The following is a 20,356-nucleotide window of genomic DNA, read 5'->3' as shown; positions in this document are numbered from 1 at the left end:
AGAAGCTCATTATAGAGCGGGCACATCGCCTGGGAACATGTAGAGGGAGTCAAGGAAAACCCAAACCCGTGATTGTGCGATTCTTAAACTTTCGGCATACAGAAGAAGTGCTACAGCAATACAGTCAGAAATGAGAGCTGGCATATGAGGGGCAATCAGTGTTAATTTTTGCGAATTATTCAGTTGCAGTTTCCGCAAAGAGAAAAGCTTTTGCTTCCATATGCTCCCAACTAGTGTGGCAACAAGTGCGTTTTGTGTTGCAATTTCCAGCAATGCTGAGTCTCACATATAACAATGCCAATCACATGTTCGATTCTGCAAATGCAGCAAAGGAATTTTTTCATACACGTTTGAATATACCAGAGCCTGGGGAGATAAATGAGAGACTCGTGATAATCAGGCATAACTGATTGGTTCAATTTAGATACTCTGAAAGAAATACAGATTTTGCCACATTTGAGTGACTGCAGCAGAATTTCTGGGCAATACCGGAGCATTCTGAGATAAAAATGGAGTAAAGGTCCTGCTATCAGACCTTTTGGGTTCAAATGCTTTAAATATGAGCATCAGAGATCTAACATGAGGTTTTGCCATATTATTAGATGCATACATGTTATTTCTTCCCAGTAATGTTTAAAGTTGAGCTATTCAATTTAAACTGTAATTGACCTTCTTGATATCAGAGGGAGTGGGGCCCTAACACAATTAGATCACACTAAATGCAGCTCAGGTTTAAGCGAATTGTGTGTGTTATGGCTAGAAGCTTATGGCCTGCTTTTAAAAGGCCCATGCGCATAAAAAACGGGTGTTATGCGGGCGGCTGGGCCCTATGCACATTTTACAAAGGGCCCAGCTACACGCGTAACCCTCATTACATGCAGAAGTGCCAGGCCAAGTAAAAGGGGCGGGCCAAGACAGCACCATTAGACGCTGTCCCATTGAAGAGCACACGGGCAGTTGGCCGCGCACAGAATTTATTTCTGCTCCTGAGGAGCCGTAAGTATAGAAATAAAACAATTTGGGGTACCTAGGTAGGTGTTAGGGGAGGAGAGGGAAAAAGGGAGGAAGGTAGGGAAGTTCCCCCCAGTCCCCTTCTTAATTGGAGTGAACTGAGAGGGAACTGGGAAAAAGCTGATTGCATCCCCCCCCCCCCCCCCCCGCGAGTCGTGGCAGCCCACACGTGTGGGGATCTTAAAACCTGGCACCCATGTGTGCACGGACATCATATTTTATAACATGCGCGATTTTACTGAATCGGCCTGATTATCTGCTGTCATGCGGCCCGGCATAAACCTAGCTTAGTCGACATGAATGAGCCCGCCTATCATCTCGTGCAAACAGAAAGCCAATATTTTAGCCAAAATTTTCAGGTCTATATTTATGAGCGAGATGGGCCTATATGAAGCACAACTCGTTGGGTCCTTCCCTGGCTTGGGCAATATAGTAATACCCACTACGTTCCCAAATGGTAAGAGTTTCCCACCCTCTCTGATCTTATTAAACATATTTGCCAGCGGGCCCTGCAACAAAGTTCTATATTTCTTATAAAATAGGGGAGTAAATCCATCTAGGCCGGGGGATTTCCCTAATTTTAAATCTTTTATTGCACAGTCAAAAATAGGAGAAACCCAACTACCCGGTGTAACGGGAGGGTTTTGTTAGAGCTAACATCCTGCTATCCTAGGAGAACACCTGTTACAGGTGAGCAACTCTGCTTTCTCCTAGGACAAGCAGGATGGTAGTCCTCACACATGGGTGAATCCCTAGTTACAGGCTGCTCCCCAACATAAAAGGGGACCAACAAGCACCAACCAGGTGCAAATAGGCACAACAACCACAGTGCTGTTGATAACAGAGGGGGAGACAGCCTGAATCTAAACAATGGGCCCTAAAAGAACTCAAAACATGGCTATTCAGCCAAACACTCAAAGACGGCATAGGATAACACAACAGACCACACCTACTGCATCCCCTCTTCGGGTATGCAATACCATTCCAATGACTATTTCACTAACTCACTGAAACCTCATCAATCTTCTCCCTCTAACAATTCTTCCCCAGACATAATTTGAGCACAGCTAAATACCTCGTTATATGATTTATATCATTTGTTTCTTATTATTTATTGCACTAAGTTATTGTTCAGTACCAGTTCCAGTTTCTGTTTAAATGCTTTAGATGTAACAGGTTGTTGTAAATGTAAACCAGAGTGAAGGCATTTTTTTTGCTATACCTCGGTATATAAAAAACTCCTAAATAAATAAATAAATAAATAAATAAATAAAAGGGGCAATTATAAAATCAATCAATGGGCCCTAAAAGGGGCAATTATAAAACCAATCGTAAAGAAAAAAAACAGTGACCCCCTGATCCTGAACAACTACCGCCCAGTCTCGAATCTTCCCTTAATAGCTAAATTAATAGAAAAAAAAACAGTACAGAAACAGCTAGCTGAACACCTAGACAATAATAACATACTACATCCATCACAACATGGATTTCGCAAGCAATTCAGCACTGAGACACTACTACTCTCGCTAATAGATAACATTCTAAGAGGTTTTGATAGCGGAAACATTATATTCTATTAATGTTCGACTTATCAGCAGCACTCAACACAGTAAACCATAACATACTACTAAAAAGACTAGAAGAAATTGGACTACACAGCAAAACAATAAATTGGTTTAGTTCATACCTAAACAATAGATTCTTTCAAGTCCAGATCAACAACGTATTATCAGAAAAAAAATCAAACTTGAAACAGGAGTACCGCAGGGATCAGCCCTATCCGCAACACTCTAACATTTACATACTACCCTTATGCCATCTACTAGCAGGTCTGGGAATCATACATTACATCAATGCAGACGATATTCAATTAATTCTACCAATCGAGGACACAATAGAGAAAATGTTAAACCTAGCTAACATGTACCTAGACATTATAAAACAACTGCTAAACCGAATGGAACTTGTGATTAATATTGAAAAAAACAGAATTTCTACACTTAGAACGAAGAAATATCAAAATCATCCAAACTCCAATAATACTCAAAAACAACCAGAAAATCAAACTAGCTGAAAAAGTACGAAACCTTGGAATAGTAATGGATCCTGAAATCAATCTAAAACAACACATATTACTAAAAGTAAAAGAAGGTTATGCAAAACTCATGATCCTCAGAAAACTAAAACCACTACTAACACCAGCTGATTTCAGAACAGTTCTTCAGGCACTGGTTTTCTCCAGCACTGACTACTGTAATGCACTTTTACTTGGACTCCCAAATACAACACTAAGATCACTTCAAATACTGCAAAAAACAGCAGCTAGGATACTAACCGGAAAGAGATGGAGGGACTATATAACAAACTCTAGCAAAATTATATTGGCTACCCATTGAACACAGAATAAAATACAAAGCCTTATGTACCATACATAAACTAATACATGATGAAAAAGCAAACTGCCTAAATACAACACTACGCATGCACGTCCCTCACAGAAACCTTCGTTCGGCAAACAAAGCACACTTAACCATTCCTTTAGTAAAGACAATGAGACTAACACAAGTCAGAGAAAGGGCCCTATCTTTAGCAGGCCCCGCTTTATGGATCACTATGCCTCTAGAGATCAGACTACAAAGCGATCTCAAAACCTTTAAGAAAAGTTTAAAAACATGACTTTTCAAACAAGCATTTTCTAAAGAGAACGGAGAATAGAAAATATACAGGAAAGGCAGAAGAGCACCAACACACACAACCTACGTAATTATATAACACAGAGAATATGAATTTTTACCTGTAAATAGTACCTGCAGGTACACCTTGTCATGAACTACATTACTAATCAATTGATTGTTTGTTTATTATGATATATTGTAACTGAATCTTTTGGCACCTGTTAGAATGTACGATAGTGCCATTCACCAACCTAATTTAATGTGCTTACATGCAAACCGTTGCGATGGTAAATAATTTAGCTACGGTATAGCAAAGATTTTAAATAATTAAAAAATAATCATCAAGCAGGGAGAGTTGGGTTCTATACCTCAAAAAGATGCCTGAGGGCAGACTGGCAGAACCTACTGTCATGTCAGTCATCCTTGTCCAGACAGTAATGGGATGTGAATCTGTGAAGAGTACTCCACATGGCAGCCTTGCAAATCTTCTCCATGGGAACTGCTCGCAATGCCATGGTTCTGACAGAATGAGCCTTGACATGACATCCAAGATACAGTCCCGCCTGGGCATAACAGAAGGAGATGCAGTCTGCTAGACAAGTGGATAGTATCTATTTGGCAACAGCAACTCCCAAGCAATTCCTATCAAAAGAAATAAAGGGTTGGGTGGATGGTCTATGGGCTTCTGTCCACTCCAGATAGAAGGCTAAGGTACTCTTGCAATCAAAACTGTGCAGGGCTCGTTCATCTTGGTGCAAATGGAGCCTAGGAAAGAATGTTGGCAGGATGATTGACTGATTAAAAAGGAAATCCATCACTGCGTTAGATAGGAACTTAGGGTGAATGTGCAAGACCACCCCGTCATGATAAAACAGTGTAAGGTAGATAAGTCATTAAGGCTTGGAGCTTGCTGACCCTGCATGCTGAAGTGACCGCCAACAAAAATATGACCTTCCAAGTCAGGTACTTCAGGTCACAGGAGCGCAGCAGCTCAAAAGGAGCTTTCATCAGCTGAGCTAATGCAATGTTGACGTCCCAAGACATAGCAGAAGGCCTTAGGGGAGGCTTCAATTGAAGCAGGCCCCACATTAAACATACAACTATAGACTACACAGAGATGGGCTTACCATCTACACCTTGGTGGTAATAGCTAATTGCACTAAGATGAACTCTAGCAGAGTTGTTTTTCAAGCCAGCCTCTGATAGGTGTAGAAGGTAGTCAAGCAGTTTTTGCATGGAGCAGGAAAATGCATCTAGGGCCTTCTGCTCACTTTCTAGTGGAAGGCTTTCTGGAAGCTACCAGGACCCGAGACACATCTCCAGAAAGATCAAGCGGCTACAGGACCAACAGCTCAACATCCAGGCTGTGAGCGACAGGGCCTGGAGGTTGGGATGCTGCAGCCTGCCCTGATCTTGTGTGATGAGATATGGGGAAGCCTCCAGACTGATCAGTTTCCAGATGGACAATTCCCGAAGGAGTGGAAACCAAATTTGTTCTCTGCCAATGAGCGGTTATGAGGATCATAGTTCCTTGGTTCTCGCGAAGCTTCAAGAGAGTCTTCATAACCAGAGGAATTAGAGGATACACATACAGAAGACCCCTACCGCAATGTCAAGCAAAGACTTTTGAGGCTGATTTGCTGTCTGACCTGTACAGGGAGCAGAATTGAGTCACTTTCCTTTTGCAGGGGATGCGAACAAGACCACCTCCGGGCTTCCCAGAGGTGGAAGATCCAGTTCGCTACCCCCTGATCCACAGACCTCTTGTGGGGGTCTGAAGGCACAAATCAGCCTGTCCGCTATCACATTCTCCATTCCAGCCTGATTCATGGCCCTGAGTACCACTCAGTGGGACAGGGCTCAGGATCAAATCTGGACTGCTTCCCGACATAGGAGGTATGACCCTGTGACTCCCTGGCTTGTTGATATACCACATGGCAACTTGGTTGTCTGTATCAAGACAATCTTGCTGGAAAATAAATTGATTAGACATTGTGCTTCCTGGGCGGACTATAAGCCCTGGGTGCAGAGCCCCTCTACATGAGCTCCCCACTCCAAGGTGGACGCATCCATGGTTAGGAAAATTTGGATATGGAGATTTTGGAAAGATATTCACCGTTACAAATTTGAGAGAGCCCGCCACCAGGAGAAAGAGTCCCAGAAAGGTGGAATGAATCGGATGTGAGCCCGGAGGTTTTGCATAGCCTGTTGCCACTGCGGCCTCAAGGTCCATTGGCTCTGCGCATGTGTAAACGTGCCAAGGGAGTGTCATGGATGGTTGCGGCCATGTGGTCCAACAGCCTCAACATGTGCAGAGCTGAGACCTGCTGGCTCTGTTGAATCACCGCCACTATGGATGACAAGATGACCACTCTGGATCACAGCAGGAAGGCTTTTGCCTGAGCCATGTCTAGCAGGGCTCCTATGAAGTCCAATCAAGGTGAAAGGCTGAGATGGGACTTCAGGTAGTTGATTACGAACACTAGTGACTCAGATGGTCAAGAACAAGGACCGAACGGACCTTGCCTTAGAGGTGCTCTTGACCAGTCAATCATCCAAGTAAGGGAAAACATGCACTCCCAGTCTGTGAAGCGGTGCCCCCACCACGGTCAGATATTTTGTAAAGACACGTGGGGCCAATGCTAGCACAAACGGCAACACTCTGTACTGGAAGTGCTGTTTTCCCACCTCAAATCTGAGATACTTCCTATGACCAGGGAAGATCACGATGTGAGTGAATGAGTCCTTTAAACTGAAAGAGCATAGCCAGTCCCCTTTTGGCAGGAGGGGAATCAGGATGCCCAGGAAAACCATCTTGAACTTTTCTTTTTAGAGAAATCTGTTCAAGGTCTAGGATGGGACGGATTCCCCCATTCTCTTTGGAATCAGGAAGTTCTGGGATTAGAATCCCTGCCCTCTTTGCCCTGGTGGAACAGGCTCAACTGCTCTGGCCGTTAAGAGGGTAGAGAGCTCCCAAAGTAATACCTACTGATGTGCTATTGTCCCCCAAAATGGGCATGGTGGGCAATTTGGCAGGACACACAATTGATTTAATTGGTACCCTTCACAGATAATGGACAAGACCCACTGGTCCAAGGTTATACTGGGCCACCGATCCGCAAAGAACCATAGCCTGCCCCCAACTGGGGGGGGTCCAGTTTATTGGGTACAGGTGGCTGGCACATACTTCCTACGATCCAGTCAAACCCCATCCCAAGATTTGGCTGGAGAGCTGACTGGGGCTTGGGAGCTCTCTGTTGCCTGGGACAGCCCCATCAGCTCACCCTCTGCAAATGGGAGCGAGGGGCTGGAGGATAGTACTTCCTCTGGAAATAGAAAGACTTCCTCTGACCCTGCCTTGCAGACCTCTTGTCTGGGGAGAACGAGTCTGAAATGCTGGCAGAGAGCTGTTGGAGGGTCTCAGTGATCCCACAATTGGGCCATTGTGTCCCTCATCTTATCTCCGAAGAAATTCTCTCCTGTGCACGGTAGGTCATCGAGTCTTTCCTGTACTTTTGGTCAGAGATTGGAGGTCTGCAGCTATGTCATTCTGTGGGCGCTGACTCCCACTGCAGAGACTCTCACTCCCTTCTCGAAAACATCATAGGTTGAACGAACCTCATGTTTTACACACTCCAGATCCTGACGCCCCAGTGATAAGAGGGTGTCTCTTGCTGCTGTTGAGGCAGTTGCTCAGCCACCTCTTGCACCTGCTTCCAGAGGTTGCAAGAGTATTGGCACATGTATAGCTGGTAAGAGGCAATGCGAGCAATAAACATGGCCTCTTAGAACACTTTCCTCCCAAGAGTGTCAATCACTCTATGATCCTTGCCTGGGGGGACCAAGGCATGGGTCCGAAAGCGCTTGGCCTTCTTGAGAGCGGATTTGAGCACTACTGTTTGGTGTGACAGCTGATGCTTCTTGAATCTAGTAGCCTGTTGAAAGAGGTAAACCCCATCGCCTTCCTGTTAACAGGAGGTACTGTGAGGGGGTGTTCCGAAATTCTCAGCAGCAACTCCCTAAAGATCTCATACACTGGGACCACCACAATTTCTTTAGGGGCCTCCACGAACTAGAGGATCTCCAGCACCTTAAGTCCAGCATTCTCCTTCAACATTAACTGAAAAGGGATAGCCTCCACCATTGTCCATACAAAACCTGCAAAAGTCAGGTCTGCTGAAGGAGACCTCCTTTACTCATCCGGAGGGGACTGTTCTGAAGGAAGACCCGCCGAGTCCTCGGAGGATTCTGCAATGTCATCCCCCCAGGGTCATACGGGGCTTCATTCTCATTGTTGTCTACAGGGGATGGGGGCCTGGGTGCTCAACCTTCATCTAGATGGGTAGGCATTGGAAGCACTGCTGCCAGCCCCGGCAGAGCTGGATGAGGAGTTGTAGGCCTTGGTGTCTCTTCCGGCCTCGATGGAGCTTGCTCCTTGAAGGAACTGGCAATGAATACTGTATCAGTCAGGGGAAGCATCGGTGCCCTGCCAGGCATCTATGGCCTCCCGGGGCACCAACTGATAAGCACATAGAAGTAGAAATGTTCCTGCAGTGGTTCCAGCAGAGCAAGTGCTGGTTCCAGCACCAATGGTGCCACCAGTTCGACGCCCTATAATGCCCGCTGGACTGCCAGCTGGATCTGGCGCTCCAGCTCTTCCCTGTAAACAGACATGATATGATTTTATCATGAATGCAGGTATAAAAAAAAGCACCAAATAAATAAATAAAATAAAATAAAAGTTGCCGATGCCAAAACCAACTGGGAAGCAAGAGAGGTAGCCAAATCTTCCTCGGAGCCCTGAGGTGGATCGGTGACTGGAACCAGTACCGGTGGAGACCATCGCGGACCCCCAGAATTGATAGAGGATGGGCACTCCTTGCCATCGAGTGGCTTCAGGGCATCATAGCAGGAGCCAGCGCCTTCTGGAGCCTAGCAGTGTGCATAAACGGTGACCAGTGCCGATGCTTCCTTGGCTTTCCTTGATGCTCGGCCCGGGTCGTCCCTGGTGCCAAGGTTGATGATGACAAACCAGACATCCTCAACTTGGAAGAGACCGACAAGGGCAGGTCCATGGTGCTCCTATCCGCTGACAGCATTGACTGAACCAATGGCCCTGCTGATGCAGATGGCTCTGTGTCCATTGGTGCAGCTCCCAGGTCCACTGGTGCCGATGCCGATGTTGATGCCTCGGGCTTCCTCAACCCGAAGATCTTCTACATCTTATCGAGCTGAGTGTGACGTCCCTTGGGGGTCATCTGGGCGCACATGTGGCATCCCCAGATGTCGTGCAATGTCCTCAAGCAGAGGACACGCACTTCGTGCTGTGTGATGGACATGGTCCTTGGACATTGAGGGCACCGATGGAAACCAGATGAGGCAATGACAAATGAAAGAAAAGAAAAAATTAAAAACTGTGACGGCAGGTGGTCGATGCCGGCGGGCACCGAGGCACTGCCGCCACGGAGGGGGAACAGAAGTGAAAAAAGATTTACCGAACTGCTGAAAAACCTGACTGGGGAAACCAAAGGGAACCAAGGAGGGACCCACGATCAGTGAATTTACACGAAAAATCCCGAACAGAATGGTGAAAAGGTTTTTAAGGCAATTTCCAAAAGAAAAGCCACAAGCTCACTCTCTCATGAGATGAAAGCTCCACAGAAAAAAACAGACTGAAGAGGGACCCCGTGTGGACAAGTGGATTACAGCATGTTGGGCATGCTCAGTCAAAGCTCCCAGACACTGACATAATTTTTTCGTGCCGGGCTCCATCCGATGATGTCACCTATGTGTGATGACTGCCATCCTGCTTGTCCTAGGAGAATGAAAATTGCCCCCTAAAAGATCAATATTCAGCGCCACTTAGCCGGATAAGTAAGGCTTAGTGTTAGCAGCAGCTGAATATCTGGCCATGTTATCAGCTACCACTTTTTGGGATAAGCACTTAGCCACTAGCTAAATGGTGGGTGGAAATGGTCTTTTCACGGAGGAGCTACTTATCCAGTTAACACAGCCAGATAAATAACAATATTCAAACTTATTCGGCTATGTTAACCGAATAAGTTAGACCTCCTCAATAGCAGGTCTAAAATTAGCCAGATAAGACTCATCCAGCTAACTAGTAATTTTTTCATGGATATTCACAGCAGTGTAGCTATGCCGCTGAATATCTCATGTGCGTTAGCCAGATATCTTTGAATATCAAGTTCTAAATGCTTAGAGATCTACTTTCATTTACCAAATCTTGTGATATAAATATGTGTATATTTAGGTATATGCATGTGTTTGCACACATACACAACACAATTTTAGGAAGCAATGGGGATTGTATGAATTTATTGTGGAAAGAATTGGCAAGGAAGAAAATATATTTCTAATTTTGCCACCTTACTCTCTCTGCTTATCTCTATATGTTAATGTAGAAGAAAATGATAATATCTAGCAACATTTCTTTTTATTTATATTCTTTACATTTTATCAAGTACAGAAATTTGATAGCTCAAATTGACAAGGATATTTGAGAAGACTCATATTGACAAGTTATATACTGTTCTAAAGAAGCATTCCCAAGTTCTACTGTATCCTTACCATCCACTGCCAATAGACAGATTCTAAGTACTTCCATTCCACATAGGCCTTCAGTTGAGAGTTTTCAGACTCCAGCAATTTCACCAACTGATGAAATAAAACAATTATGTCATTACTTTTATTGGTATGGTGCTTCATGGAATTTATGAAGCCCCTCAACAACAAATAAAAGAGAAAACAAACGCAAATGCTTTCCATTTTAGGGCAGGAGTATTATCATTGAATTCTGTTCACTAGAAGTTTTTGAAAATATAAGGCTCTCAAGCTGAAGAAACTTGGTCTTCATCCCTTTTACTGATTCAGAAGTCTAAGGTACAGTTAGAACACCTATCTTAAAGGAATGCACAACCATATCCTTTCTTATTAAAACTGAAATAATACAATTTCAAACATCTAGTTTTTGACAGATAATTTTATTATTTGTTAAAACGAAACTCAATTGTAAACCATACTTGAGATTATGATTAGTCTTTATGTAGTCATAAATATTATTCTTGATCTCATATTGAACTTCTGTGTGTAATAATATGTTAGGGCTCAGTAGTAGTGTGTCATTAAAATTGTTTCTGTATCTTGGTTGGTGCCAAGTATAGCTGATTTTCTGCCCTGTTTTATACAATCAGAAATTGATCACATATTATGGAATGGGAAAGGGTAAAAGCATTCACAGTACCTGGAGGATGAGAAATTTTTCTAATATATATACAAATCCCCATATCTTATTTTCTTTTTAAACAAAAGTCATGTCTGTGAAATAAACCCTCACCTAACAAAATATGGAACACATTTTTTTTACTAGGGTAATTTACAGAACTAACTGAAATTCTACATTAGTTTATTTGTTTTCATTAGCAACTCTTCAACTGAAGGAACCAAAACAGTGTAGGTAAATTACTTTTACATAAACTAGTCCATAATAAACTTCTGTTTTTCCAATCCTGACTAAAATACCTTTTTGTCTGTATTTATATAAAGGAAACCACCTATGTTTCTGCATTTTCCAAAATGCAATAAAATTGTTTCTTGCTTGTTCTAGAATAGTTTTAGCCTAGTTTTCAAATATTTACCACAAAGAGCACCCAATGACCTCCAGCTCACTTTTTTAAAATGCCTTTGACTGCTATCCCCTCCCATACACACCCTACATAGAACCCCTTCTTTATATTTCCTACAGGGAAACAGGTCAGTTCAGTTCAATTGTTCATTGTGATGTCATCAAGAATTTTTAAAGCTACTTGCTCTACCATTGGTTAGTAATAAGAATTTGCAAATTTCTGTACCAAAGGAGGAAATGAGGCAGCATGAAATATTCACACATGCCCTTGGTTTTTTAATTGCATTATTATTATTATTATTACTGATCTGCGCCAAAGTTCTTTGAGAACCAAAAAAAAGGCTTGAATACAACATATAGGATGAAAATATTTATTTATTTATTATTTGTCTGTTGATTTTTATATACCGACATTCGTCGGAACATCATGCCGGTTTACATTGTAACAAATTAACAAGAAAGTGAAATACAATAAACAGGGATGGGGAAGGGGGGAGCAGCAATGAAGGAGGAGAGAGGACAGCAGTAGGAAGGATAGGGAAAGAGAGAAATTTGATAGGAACATTCAAAGAATATAAATATAAAATAAACAAATATAAACATTCAAAGAATATAAATTAACAATAGACAATATATGTACAGGTGGGCTGGTAGGGTAGGTACAAGACCATTGATGGCAGAGAAAGGGAGAGCGGGGGGAGGGAGGGACAGGGTAGGATAAGCTTAGAGGGGAGGAGGGGAGCTTATAACAGTATTTAGGAGTCTTTGCTTGGGGGGAAGAAACACTGTATTTTGGAGTCTTTGCTAAGGGGAAGAATAGGGGAGAAAGAGGAGAGGCAGATAGGAGGAGGGGAGAGAGAGTGGGCTAAGGGGTTAGAGTGCAAGCTAAGTTTGGTCAACATCTGGATACGCTAATGTACAGAGCCATGTTTTGAGCCCTTTTTAAAATTTAGACAGGTTAGGTTCTAGACCAGGGGTCAGGAACCTTTTTGGCTGAGAGAGCCATGAACGCCACATATTTTAAAATGTAATTCCATGAGAGCCATACAATATGTTTAAAACTAAATACAAGTAAATGTGTGCATTTTATGTAAGATCACACTTTTAAAGTACAATAAGTCTCTGAAAATATTACACCAGGCCTTAAGACACCAATACATCTCCTATTAGGAAAACGGACCAAGTCAGGCTGCTATAGAGTCCTACACAGAAACTACACGCCAGCAGAAAACCTCACCTGAATCATGTGCTGACCCTCACCTAACATAGAATAAAGAGACCAAAACGCATAACTAGAAGCATGCAGAAAAAACTGAATTAGAAACTGCAACAAGCCAGAGTCTCTGTATGCAGTGTAACAAAGGAAAAAAGAAACATCACCCATCCTTATAAAACAAATCAAGAAATATAAAATCATCAGCAGTAAAACTGTACTAACAAAAAGAACATATTTCGAAACAGCTGATGAGTGGAATATCCAATAATTAAAAACTCATAAAAAATTTCCAGAAACAAACAAAATATTTCAAAATAGCAGACACAAAAACCCAGTAATGAAAAATAATAAGGATACAAAAAATTTTTTGCTCTGCATACCTGGGAACGTTTGATATCCAGGTGTCCTGAGATTGTTCTGAATTAGCAGGAGGAGGGGTGGTTTGCTTGGAACTTTCTCCTCTCTCAGTCACATACCAGCGCTCTCTCTCACACTGGCTCTCAATTACACACCTATACACACATGCTCTCAGTCACTCACATATACACATGCTTTTTCTCTCTCACTTATATAGGCTCTTAATTACACATTTACACACATGCTGTCTATCTTTTCATGTTTACACACACACACACAGGCTTTCAATCACATAAATACATGCTGTCTTTTTCTCTCACACACAGACTCTCATTCACATGCTTACAAACATGTCCTCTCTTTCTCTCATTTACACACAGGCTCTCAATCACATACTCACATGCTCCATCACCTAAACTAGCTCTCAATCACACACAGACACACATGCTCTCTCTTACTTATACACACAGGCTCTTAATCATACATACACATGATCTCTCTCACACACAAAGGATCTCAATCATACACACATACTCTTTCACACAAACAGGTTTTCAATCACAAACTTACACATACAGGTTCCCAATCGTAAACTTACATTCATGCTCTCTCTCTCACAGGCAGGCTCTCAATCACAGACATACTCTCTTTCACATATACAGGCTCTCAATCATTCACATACATGCTATCTCTCACTCACACACACAGGATCTCAAACACACATGTTTGCTCGCTCATTCACTCTCTCTCTCTCCCCCACCCCCACCCCCGGAACTCGTGGCAGCAGCAGCCTCCTCCCAACGCTAACCTCCTTCATTTTCAGCCCTCACAGAGGAGGAGTCCCATTGGCCGCGGTTGAAGCTCTTCTTTATTTTCCTCCGAGCCGCGCTGCACAGTCTTCTTTTCGTCGGACCGACGCTGACCACACTAGCGAGGTCTCTTCTTCCCATGCACGCACCCGATGCTCACCACTTCTTCTTCCGGGCCGCGGGGGGGGGAGGGGGGCGGGAAGAAGAGAGCATGCCGGTGCCGCCGACTTCAGCTCTTCTGCTGCGTTCCGCCTGGGCTGACAGCATTTTAAGCCCGGGCGGAGGAGGACCGGGGAGCAGCTGGGTCAGCGGGGGACTGGAAAGTGTGGCGACACACTGATTTAGTAGATATGATTTGCATTTTAATGTAAGAATGTCAGTATAGAAAAATTATAAATAAATAAATAAAATTAATTTGTCTGCGAGCTAGATGCAGCCATCAAAAGAGCCATATCTGGCTCGCGAGCCATGGGTTCCCGACCCCTGTTCTAGACGGAGGGCCGTGGGCAGGGTGTTCCATAGGGAAGGGCTGTCAATGGAGAAAGCCCTTTCTCTGGTTGAGGTGTGGTGAGCAGTTTTTAGGGAGGGGGTGTACAGAGTTCCAGCAAGGTTGGATCTGGAGGGGCGGGTTGATGATCGGAAAAGTGGTGCATTCTCGAGCCAAGTGTGATTTTGATTGTACAATAGATTGTGGAGAATGGTGAGTGTTTTGTATTTTATGCGGGAGGCTATGGGTAACCAGTGGAGGTCTTTTAGGATAGGGGTAATGTGATCAGATTTACGTGTGTTTGTGAGAATTCTGGCCATGGCATTCTGTAATAGTTGAAGGGGTTTGATAGTGGAGAGAGGGAGGCCCAGAAATAAAGAATTGCAATAGTCCAGTTTAGTTAGGATAGTTGCCTGTAGGACTGTGCAGAGGTCTTGGGTATAAAGCAGGGGTTTAAGTTTCTTTAGGATGTGCAATTTGAAAAAACCTGTTTTTATGGTATTGTGGATGTGAGATTTGAAATTTAAATGTTGGTCAAAATAGACACCGAGATCTCTCACATTGCAGGTGAATGCGTCGGGTGGAGGGTTGATGTTGCTTAAGGCAGGGAGCGAGCAAGCTGGGGGATTGGAGATTGTGAGGAGCTCCGTTTTTGTTACATTTAAAGTGCGATGTAGGTTTGAGAGGAGGGTGTTGATTGAAGTAAGGCAAGAATCCCAAAATTGTAATGTTTTGGGGAGGGATTCTTGAAGCGGGATGAGGATTTGAATGTCGTCAGCATACATGAAGAACTTTAGGCCAAGACCAGAGAGGAGATAGCAGAGGGGAAGGAGATAGATATTGAAGAGTGTGGAAGAGAGGGAGGAGCCCTGCGGGACGCCCTGTGTGAGGGGAATGTGGGATGATTTGCAACTGGCTATTTTTACGGTGTAATTTCTGTTGTTGAGATAAGCAGAGAACCATTGCAATGCAGAACCTGTGACACCGATTTCAGCAAGGCAGATGAGGAGTATGGTATGATTAACGGTATCAAAGGCAGCAGATATGTCAAGTAGTATTAATCATATTTGCTAGCAATACTTGCAAAAGAAACCAAAGAGATGTGTAAACATTTTGCTATGCCTACATTCTTCGTTGGTACAGAAATTTGCATATAGTTATTGATTGCTATCCAATAGCAGGGCAGCTTTCAATAAATTTGATGGCATCACTATTGCTCAAACGTTCATGAGATCTAAACTGAACTTAAACCCATGTTTCCCTATGGAAATAAAAAGATATGAGCACTAATGGCACCTGAAGAGTGTGAGCTAGATAGAGGTCACTGAATGCTGTACTATCCATGGAAGAAATCTGAATGAAATTGGGTGAACTGTTCAAAAGTCATTACACTGGGACACACTTACCAATGGTTCAGAGATGATTATCTTATAAGGTCAGTTTTCCAGTACAAAACTAGGCTAAAAATGTACCTGATGAGGAGATAAGAAAATTATTCCTTACCTGCTAATTTTCGTTCCTGTAGTACTTAGGATCAGTCCAGACCGTGGGTTATGTCCCCCGTCCAGCAGATGGAGTCAGAGCAAACTTCCGAGGGTGCTGACATATAAGCAGGTGCACCCTCCAGGGATCCTCAGTATCGAGAATATCAAAGCCCAGAGAAAAAACACTAGACAGAAAAGTAGGATGGATCAAGCACCAATCAAATTGTAACCACATGAACACATAACCAATGCAACTTGCAAGGAGAACTGTGAAGAACTAAGCAACAACAAAAACATCAGAATGTAGGAGTTGGAGGGACAGGAGATAGAACGTACACGAGCAGGTGTCTGACCATCACTTAACAAACCCGGGTGGGCGTCTGGACTGATCCTAAGTACTACAGGAACGAAAATTAGCAGGTAAGGAATAATTTTCTTTTCCCTGTACGTACTAGGATCAGTCCAGACCGTGGGATGTACCAAAGCTTCCCTAAACCGGGTGGGTCCCTGAAGACCCTGCTCGGAGAACCCTGTCCCCAAAGGAACCCGACTCACCTACCGGTAGTTGCAACCGGTAATGCTTCGAGTAGGTGTGCAGCGACTTCCATGTAGCCGCGCGACAGATTTCCTGAATTGGAACATGTTGAGACTCCGCCCGGGACGTGGCCAGGGCACGCAACGAATGAGCCCGGACTCCCTCCGGGGGAGCCTTCTCGGCGCCTATGTAGGCCGAGGACACCGCTTCCTTGAGCCACCTGGCGATAGTCGTCCTAGACGCTTGCAGTCCCTTCTTGTTACCGGACCAAAGCACAAAGAGATGGTCGGACGCCCGGAACTCATTGGTCACTTCCAGGTAGTGCAGCAGAGAGCGCTTCACGTCGAGACGCCGGAGAGCCTGGGGCGCATCCGCCGGGAAGGCCGGCAGCTCCACCCACTGGTTCAAGTGGAAGGAGGACACCACTTTAGGTAGGAACGAAGGGACCGTTCGAATGGAAACTCCCGAGTCCGTGAAGCGTAGAAACGGTTCCCGGCACGAGAGCGCCTGAAGCTCGGAGATGCGCCTCGCCGAGGCTATGGCAACCAGGAACACCGTCTTAAGTGTGACGTCCTTAAGGGAGGCCTGCCGCAGCGGTTCGTAGGGAGCCTTACCAAGGATCCGGAGAACCAGGTTGAGATTCCAGGAGGGATAGGGATGTCGCACCGGCGGCCGCAGGTGCTTGACTCCTTTGAGGAAGCGCGAGACGTCCGGATGAGACGAAGGATCTGGATTTCCCGTGGTACGAGCCAGGGAGGCTAGAGCAGAGACTTGCACCCGCAGGGAGTTGTAGGAGAGACCCTTCTCCAAGCCCTCCTGGAGGAAGGCCAGGACCTGACGGAGCGAAGGTGCCGTCGCGGAGGCTCCATGTCCAGCACACCAGACCTCAAACACCTTCCAAACCCGTACATAGGCGACTGAAGTGGAGGTCTTACGTGCCTTGAGAAGAGTGTCTACCACGGTTACTGCGTATCCCTTGCGCAGGAGACTCTGCCTTTCAAAAGCCAAGCCGCGAGACAAAAGTGTTCCGCCTGGTCCGAAAATACCGGACCCTGATGGAGCAGCAGCGGAAGGTGTGACAATCGCAGAGGTCCGTCCACTACCAGGTTGAGTAGATCCGCAAACCACGGGCACCGCGGCCATTCTGGCGCCACCAGGATGACCTGCCCTGGATAATCTTCTATCCTCCGCACCACCTTGCCCACCAAAGGCCACGGCGGGAAGACGTACAGCCGAAGATGAGGGGGCCAGGGTAGCACCAGGGCGTCCACTCCTTCTGCCCCGTGATCTCTTCTCCGACTGTAAAACCGCGGGGCCTTTGCGTTGCCCGACGTTGCCATGAGGTCCATGGCGGGAGTTCCCCAGCGCCGAGTGATGATCGACATTGCCTCGTCGGAGAGAACCCATTCCCCCGGGTCCAACGTCTGCCGACTCAGGTAGTCCGCCTGAATATTGTCCACGCCTGCGATGTGGGAGGCCGCCAGGCGGTCGAGGAACCGCTCCGCCCAGGCCATGAGACGGGCCGCTTCGAGGGCCACCCCCGGGCTCTTGGTGCCTCCCTGTCGGTTGATGTAGGCTACCGTGGTCGCATTGTCCGAGAGAACCCGGACCGCACGTTGCCGGATGAGAGGCAGGAATTGGATGAGCGCCAAACGGACTGCTCTGGTCTCCAGGCGATTGATCGACCAGGACGCCTGTTCCTGTGTCCACTGCCCCTGAGCTGAGCTTCGGAGACACACGGCCCCCCAGCCGGTCAAACTGGCATCGGTAGTGACCACAATCCATTCCGGCGACTCCAGGGGACAGCCCTGCGCCAGGTTCCTGGGGTCTAGCCACCAACGAAGGCTGAGTCTGGCTGCCAGCGGAAGAGGTAGTATCGCCTGATAGTCCTGCGAGACCGGTTTCCACCGCGAGAGTAGCGCCATCTGTAGGGGCCTCAGGTGTGCAAAGGCCCAAGGTACCAGGTTGATTGCGAAGGCCATCGAGCCCAGGATCTGCAGGTAATCCCTCGCTATTGGGACCTGGAGAGCGGCAAAATGGAGAATTTGCTCCCTCAGCGACTGGGCCTTGTCCGGCCGCAAGAAGACCTTGCCTTGAGCTGTGTCGAAGCGTGCTCCGAGGAAGTCCAGCTGCCGCGACGGAAGGAGACTGCTCTTGCCGAAGTTGACTACCCAGCCGAGAGACTGAAGAAATTCGACCACCCGGTCGACCGCCTGCTGCCCCTGAGGGAGGGTCTTCGCTCGGATGAGCCAATCGTCCAGGTAAGGATGTACTAGAATGCCCTCTCTCCGGAGCGCGGCCGCCACAACCACCATGATCTTGGTGAACGTCCTGGGTGCCGTTGCCAACCCGAAGGGGAGGGCCTGGAACTGGAAGTGCTGTCCCAGTATCTTGAAGCGGAGGAGCCTGTGATGGTCCGGGCGTATCGGAATGTGTAAGTAGGCCTCCGTCAGATCCAGGGAGGCTAGGAACTCCCCCGGATGAACCGCCGCTATTACCGAGCGGAGGGTTTCCATGCGAAACCGGGGTATCCAGAGGACCTTGTTGACTTCCTTGAGATCTAAAATGGGACGAAAGGATCCATCCTTCTTGGGCACCACGAAGTAGATGGAATAATGACCCGAGCCCACCTCTCCGGAGGGGACGGGTGAGATGGCCCCCAGGGCTAGGAGCCGGTCCAGCGTGCTTTGTACTCCCAGGCGCTTGTGACTTGACCCGCAGGGCGAGAAGACGAATCTGTCTTTGGGGAGATGCCGCAAATCCAAAGCGTAACCGTGCCTTAGAATATCCAGGACCCATTGATCCGTGGTAATGTTGGCCCACTCCTCGTAAAACCAGGCTAGTCGTCCTCCGATCCTCGGGAGGGGGGAGTGGGCCGGCCTGACATCATTGATTGGACTTGCTGGCAGCTCCCTGCGCCGAAGAGTCCCTTGGTGGTCTACGGCCACGAAAGGACCGGGTCCAAGACTGAGACCTGTTCGAGGGGTTTCTCGGACCCTGGGGCCTGGAGCCCCGAAATCGCCGTTGAGAGCGGGACCGATTCCTGGAGAAGGAATTGGACGGTCGATATGACCTCTGGCGGTCCTCGGGCAACCTATGTACGGAGTTTTCCCCCAGGGATTTAATGATCTGGTCAAGATCCTCGCCGAAAAGGAACCTACCCTTGAAGGGTAGAGAGCCTAGGCTGGATTTGGACGAGGCGTCCGCCGCCCAATTTCGAAGCCACAGCAGTCGCCTGGCGGAAACAGCCGAAACCATGGTCCTCGCCAGGACCCGCAGCAAGTCGTGGAGAGCATCGGCCCCGTAGGCAATGACGGCCTCCAGCCTGTCCGCTTGCGCCGCTTCCTCCGGTGGCAGTTGCTGTGAAGTAAGGAGCTGCTGCACCCACCGTAGCCCGGCACGCTGGGTGAGAGAACCACAAATAGCTGCGCAGACCCCCAGCGCCGAGACCTCGAAGATCTTCTTGAGGCAGACTTCTAACTTCCTGTCCTGGACATCCCGGAGGGCCGTTCCCCCTGTAACGGGAATCGTGGTCCTCTTGGTGACGGCAGAGACTGCCGAGTCGACCTTGGGTACTTTAAGCAGGTCCAAGAAGTCTCCGGGGAGAGGGTAGAGCTTGTCCATGGCTCTGCACACTCTGAGCGACGCCTCCGGCGTGTCCCACTCCCGTACCAAAAGGTGTAGGAAAGACTCATGAATCGGGAACGTTCGCGCCAGGGGACGTAGGCCCGCCAGGACAGGGTCCCCCTTGGAGCTTGCTGAGGCTACGGAGGGAGCCGGAGGCCCCGGCGGTTCGACGGGCGGGTCGAGATCCAATTCCTGGAGGACGTGTGGGATGAGGTCAGACAGCTCCTCCTTCCGGAAGATCCGGAGCACCCGTGGGTCGTCACACTCCAGGTGCGCTGCCAGGAGCGAATCATCATCAGCCGTCGAAGCCGGGTCACTCCCCGGGTCCTGCGTTGGGGTCGCTCCGCTGGGTGGAAGAGCCAGGAGCGTCTTCTGGCCGCCCCCCGAGGGCGCTGGATTGGCCCCCCCCACCCCCACCAGCCGGGGCATCTTCGCGGGCGTGGGGTTCGCTTGACCACCGCCTGGCGACCCCCCCGCCGGCTGCAGGCTCTGGAGGTACGCCTGATGCATTAG

At 47.0% G+C, this 20,356-nt stretch overlaps 1 protein-coding gene across 4 annotated transcripts in view; it reads right to left on the bottom strand.

Moving 5' to 3' along the window:
• TEDC1 (tubulin epsilon and delta complex 1) overlaps positions 1 to 20,356 on the bottom strand; it is a 176,383-nt gene that overhangs the window by 59,668 nt on the left and 96,359 nt on the right. For 2 of the 4 annotated variants that reach the window (XM_029598834.1, XM_029598831.1), the window contains one exon: positions 10,275 to 10,361. The exons of the other annotated variants lie outside the window; for them this stretch is intronic. In XM_029598834.1, the coding sequence (XP_029454694.1) occupies positions 10,275 to 10,361 (87 nt within the window). The remainder of the gene's footprint in view (positions 1 to 10,274; positions 10,362 to 20,356) is intronic. 4 annotated transcript variants of the gene reach the window in all.

This window comes from Rhinatrema bivittatum, chromosome 4 (genome assembly GCF_901001135.1).
Source record: "Rhinatrema bivittatum chromosome 4, aRhiBiv1.1, whole genome shotgun sequence".
Classification (NCBI taxonomy): Eukaryota; Metazoa; Chordata; class Amphibia; order Gymnophiona; family Rhinatrematidae; genus Rhinatrema; species Rhinatrema bivittatum.
Note: the sequence above shows the minus strand (reverse complement) of the source record. Positions and strands in the feature narration are given on the sequence as shown.